Consider the following 5,871-nt stretch of genomic DNA (forward strand, 5'->3'; position numbering starts at 1 on the left):
AGAAACTCATGCAAAACTTTCATTCCAGGATTACCCTTCAATTAAGGAGTAACTGTATCAATAAAACACACCATGTGAGGGCAATTTTGGAAGAAAGGTTATAAGAAGGTCTTTTTTCATAATTTGATAATATTAAGAGGATCAAATTGCACCTTTTGAAACGTTAGAGGGTACACTGCACATTAGTCAAAGTTCGGAGAGGTAAGCTGCAGTTAGACCTATACATTCAAGGCAGTCATTTGAAAGCTAAATAGAAAATAATTTTGAGATGCCCGAAATAGAGCAGTAGTAGTATGTCTTGCCATCCTCTATGGCATCTCATTTCGTGGATTATCAAAGCTGTTTTTTTCCTACTTCTCTACTGAAGTAGAAATTGCTTTATTTTCCAAAATCCTACCCATGTATATGTTCGCCCCAGAAGTTTTCTAGCCCCACCCCTTTCCTATTGTGGAAGTCGCCGTATACTATGGACACAAAGAAAAGCACACGTAATCAAATATGTTAATCAACAAGGTTAACAACTTTAAAATAATGCACACTATTAGAAAATAAAAGAATATCTTATAACATCTCTAGGAATATCACGGAGTATCTGTGATGATTTCCAAGAATGAGTTTTAATATTTACTATTATTGCATAATTATTTCCTTATCAATTAGGATTTCCTTTAAATAAGAATAATAGATGGTTTTCAAATGTACCCCACGCCAATTTATATAAGTAATATTCATTTAGTCTTTATCATTTCCTATCTAACACCCAATCCCAACACATACCATAATATTTGAACCACTAGGAATGAAGGATGTCAGGAGAATATAAAGTACAATGGGGACTTTTCAAAAAAATTTAAAAAAAAAAAAAAAAACAAAAAGAAAAAATATTCGAAATTCTTGAAATCTTAACCTAGAATACTGAAGGGGGATGTGGACACACAAATTCTTATTTTCAGTTTTGGCCGAATCAATGTAGAGGATTATAAAATTTGGCCCTTAAGCAAAGGTTAGGTCAGATAACCTATAGCCAAAACAAAGATTTTCTTATGTAATTGGCAAAATGCTCCAAACTGTAGTGTGACATACAATAATGACAAACGGGGACCTTATAAACTTCAAAATCATGCAAAATGTAAAAGACAATTTCAGGAATATAAACAAAGAAAAACATGACAAAAGAGAGCTGACAAAAGATGACCAGAAGTGTTAACTATAACTATTGTATAGAGAAAGCTCACCGCGCTTCAAAGAAAGGCTTTTTCACATATTTCTCCAAAAGTTTTCGAGCATGTTCCCTAACCTACAAGGGAGCCAAAAAACAATCAGAGAAATGCAGTATATATATATATAGGTACACTCTAGGATGCCTATGCTATGGTGGCTACGGTATCTGAAAAAATGTTGCTAAAATTAAAGTAACACTTTTGTATTATTTAACAATGCTTTTTAACTTAAAAAATAATTATTACCAAAATATAAAAAAAGTATGATTTTAATTTTAGTAACATTTATATAGCCACCGAAAAATCTTCAAACTAGAATTTGCAATATATATACATAAAGAATTTCAATAAGATGAGAATGATAATACAAATTAGGAATAAGGGTTCCACTATACAAAAGCAAAACAAAACAAAAGATTTATCAATAAAGCATAGGTCTCCAGTCTGAGAGCAAAAGTCTCCTATAAAATGATGATCTTTACACCAAAAAATTGCTAGATGTCCACAAGAGACCATTGAAGGAATTACAAACAAAGTTAATTACCGTTTACATAACAAATAGGTTATAAGTAAACATACAAAAGAAGAATAAGTATGAGAAATTGGCACATAACTTATCATGGTTCAACCTACAAAAAACTGTTGACAAAACAGATCAATTAAAACTAAAGTTAGGGTCTGATTGGTTTGCATTTCCAATTTTTGTTTCCAGTTTCAGTGTTTTGTTTTCAAGATTTTGTGAAGAAAAAAGTGAAGATAGGAGGTTGTAACAACTGGTACCTGAGAAAAAGAATTCACACACAACAACCAAACAGAAAGAAAAGGGGTGAATCAGGATGATCACACTCCCTTGATATTATTGAATTATGAAAGAAAACTAAACAGTATAGAGATGCTTGGGTGAGATTTGGAGAGTCAGCCTCTCCTAAACCTTCCTATTCTCTCAATTCCTACCTCTCACTCATTCTGTTACTACTAATACCCCTCCTACACCCACAACCAATTCAATTAGGATCACTCCCCTGACCGTCTTTCACACTTCTCTCACTACTAGTGCCAGATGATATGTTAGTTACAAGAATATCCCCATTTTTATTATTCCCCCCTTTTACCCTCTAAGCTCCTCTTCCTGCTGTAATGAAAAGGTAATAGTCTTAAAAGCTTCTATTCCCACCCCATATTTGGGTGTGTAACAAAATGATAACAGAAAATACTAATTCAATTATATATCCTTTAGATACAAAAAGGAATCGAAAAAATTGTCTTATCGTCTTATATCTACTTTTATATATATATAGTATTTTAGATCCCTGCATCGTTCCGTTCCATTTAGGATTAGGAATAGACGTCATCAGACCCGCTTTTTACATATCTATCATTATTTAGGATTTTATTGTTTAAACTGTTTTCTCTTTTTCTTCACAAAATCCTAAAAACAAAAAATACTAAAAATGAAAAATATAAAATGTAAACACAAACAAAACACTCTCTTATCCTTCACTTCTTATTAATGATATTTCTTTCTATCTAGTAAACAAAAAAGATCAATGAAGGTTAGAAGGAGAGGTCAATCAACATTCTAATCTAAGCGCAATCCTGTTAAGTCCCATCATAGCAAACCCAAATTTTGAAAATTACAAATGAAATAGCTCACCTTGTTCTCCATGGAACAAAGTGCAAATTTCCAGCCAGCAATTTCATTAATATTGCAAAGAAGGGCATCAATCCACTCACTCTTCCCTGAATTGGGAACTCCAGTTACTAGAGTCAATTCTCCTGGTACAACCTGATAAAAAGTAATTAATCAGAACACTAACATCTCCGTTTTGAATGAAATACAAAAACTTCTATCTTTACTATATACCATTTAACAAATACTTCTGTTTAAATAAAGAAAAAAGAATGAAGAGTGGATCATGTCATAGAGTATCACTGGATATTTTTCTTTGTATTACATCACTGATTGAGTAAAAGTTTAATTTGGTCCCTGAAATTTCAAAATTAACAATTTAGTGACTTTATAATATTGAAGGTCTTGATATATAAATATCTCTTGCATACAATCCAATGATATGTTTTTCAGGAATTTTCTGAAAGGCATTTATATGAAAATCTTTGATTTATGGAAGTTCGGCTACTACTTTTTATGTGGCATATGTACATTTTGGATATGCATTCCTGAGATTGTTTGCTACTTCGGGAATTTGGAGGGCTACAACACCTAGGCGATGCTATTGTCAAGATTCATTCCATCTAGATTCAGACTTAAACTAGAAAGCACCAACACGAACATAATGGCATTCCATGTGTCCAACACAAATCAGAGTCTGTCACTCAAAGATACCCCCATCCACCCACCATACATACAATCCTATTTAACCAAATATTCTTTTCCTTTTAGTATAGACACCAACTGAATCACAGCTTAAATCTAGAGTAAAATGTCAATAAAAAGGATACTCTACAAACCATTCAGATAAACTTAGCAATGGTAAGTAATCTCATAAATTTGACATAGATCAAGAATGTTCAATAATATCAGGAAGAACCTGGAATGTATGGAGGAGATACATAGATTGAAATTTATGAATATTTGAACTTGTGTAAATCTTGAAAATATACATATTTGTTTGCCATTTATATGTGCTATCAATTTAGAAATCTGTGTGTCTGTATCCCGGTCATATAGAGTGTCCATTATGGTACTTCATAGGACTTTAAACTACTGATACATTAAGCAAAAACAGAAGTAGCAATATCATTTCGCTGTAGGAAAGAACGGGATTGTAAAATCCAGCCAACTGAAAACTCTTGAAATCTAACAATGGTGTCTTATCCAAATTTTGTTGTGTCATAATAGATTGCCAAAATTATTAACAACAACAACAACAACAACAATAATAATATAACATATTATTGAAGAATCAATTTTTGGTTGTTTCTCAAAACAACCAAAAATTGAAACTTCATTGTCATTCATGTTATATGTGAAAAATAACCCACTGATATGTTATTGAATATTTAGATTTAAATTAAAATTTTATCAATACATTACCTGTTGAAACAATTCAGTGAAATCTTATTACATATTCAGAATCAATAACTTTTATTTTTATTACAAAATACTAAAAATTTGAATCTTTGTTTTTCGCTTTTGTGACAACTCATTATGCCTTGTCATATAAACTAATTTTTCTTTCAATTTAAAATTTCAATCCCAAAAAGAAAGAAACAAGCAACCAAAAAAAAAAATCAAAATAAAAACCCCTACAAGACAACATTGTAGAAGATAGAGAAATGTAACTAACTGCTCTTACATTGTAGAACTCATTCAGATTATTCCACCCAGTTGAGACGCCAAATTCATATCCTAAGGTTCGATGATAATATGCATCAATCTCATCAAAGTAATCTCTGAAGTTAAACAATCCACGTATTGGATACAATTCGGCATTCTCAACTGCTTCCCTCAGTGTATCAGCACCCAAATACATGAGAACCTGCTTATATGTTACAAGGCTTACTACAGTTACCATGGAGCAAAATTAGATCACACAATTCTACATCCAAGTGGAACTAGTGCATCAGTAGCTGACCTCATTTGCATCTTTGAAACTTTCATCTCCCTTTCCTCTTTTTGGCCATCTGACCCGCCAGCATCTACAAGCACACAAGGAGGAGTTTTACTCATAAATGCATACAATTAACCAAGAGGGGAGAATGTAAATAACACAAGGAAACAGAAAAATAATCTTATCTTCAAGGCAATGGAAAATTTATAAGAGAATAAAAAGCAGACAAAGACACCACCATTCTATCATATAAACCATCATAAATTTGCAAAATATGCAGAACAAAATGAATGACAAAACATCTTGAGAACAATGGGCATGAACAATAAGCATGTTTAATCTTACATTTTATATATTAGCAGTGGATAGGATCATGGATTAGCAGAATCAGTAGGCTTTATTGATGAACTAGGGATTGCAAATCATAATCCCTTGTTGGAATACACAGTTGGAACTACCAATTGTGGAGGAAGTTCTTCCTCTCCTGAACTAACAGACTTAACAGAAATTTGACTAAATTGAAAAACTAGCTAACCACTGGTATTTATAGGCAACAGGTAAGACTAGAACTACTGCTCTTAAACCTACTAAACTAGCTCAAAAAGAACAAATAGACAGCCAACTAGCAGCAAATAGGGACTAAACAGTTAAAATCATCCAGTCAACTACTTAACCCTCCTCTTGTAAACTAAGCCAAACCTGTTCCCATCAGCCCTACATCACTACAATAACATAAAGTCTTGTCTCATTAGGTGGGGTTGGCTAGTTGGATAAAATGTGGCCATTGTGACCTGTTATGAAGTGCCGTAGATGCCAAAGTTTTATGGCATATGATTAGATCTCTAGCATCTATTTCATGTAAAGCTCATGACCTTAGAGGACTTTCCATCTCAAACATGTTGAGAAGTTTCAAAGTTGTGCTCTATAGATAAATCTTATTATCTGTTTTGCTTTTATAGCAGAACATTTATCATCTATGTTGTATTATTCTCTTCTTCCAAATGAAATCCCTCTTTTATCAAAAATGGTAAACCACCATGTTGGCAATTGAAACATTCAGTTTCGACAAAATAACCCAG

At 32.5% G+C, this 5,871-nt stretch overlaps 1 protein-coding gene across 3 annotated transcripts in view; it reads right to left on the reverse strand.

The window, feature by feature from the left end:
- The window catches only part of LOC107638325 (twinkle homolog protein, chloroplastic/mitochondrial), a 22,270-nt gene that overhangs the window by 8,188 nt on the left and 8,211 nt on the right, over positions 1 to 5,871 (reverse strand). For 2 of the 3 annotated variants that reach the window (XM_016341547.2, XM_021120352.1), the window contains 4 exons: positions 4,817 to 4,880; positions 4,538 to 4,720; positions 2,875 to 3,006; positions 1,236 to 1,297 (listed from right to left, as the gene is read on the reverse strand). In XM_016341547.2, coding sequence (XP_016197033.1) covers positions 1,236 to 1,297; positions 2,875 to 3,006; positions 4,538 to 4,720; positions 4,817 to 4,880 — 441 coding nt within the window. The remainder of the gene's footprint in view (positions 1 to 1,235; positions 1,298 to 2,874; positions 3,007 to 4,537; positions 4,721 to 4,816; positions 4,881 to 5,871) is intronic. The other variant, XM_021120354.1, reaches the window with a different exon arrangement.

Source organism: Arachis ipaensis, chromosome B04 (genome assembly GCF_000816755.2).
Source record: "Arachis ipaensis cultivar K30076 chromosome B04, Araip1.1, whole genome shotgun sequence".
Taxonomy (NCBI): domain Eukaryota; kingdom Viridiplantae; phylum Streptophyta; class Magnoliopsida; order Fabales; family Fabaceae; genus Arachis; species Arachis ipaensis.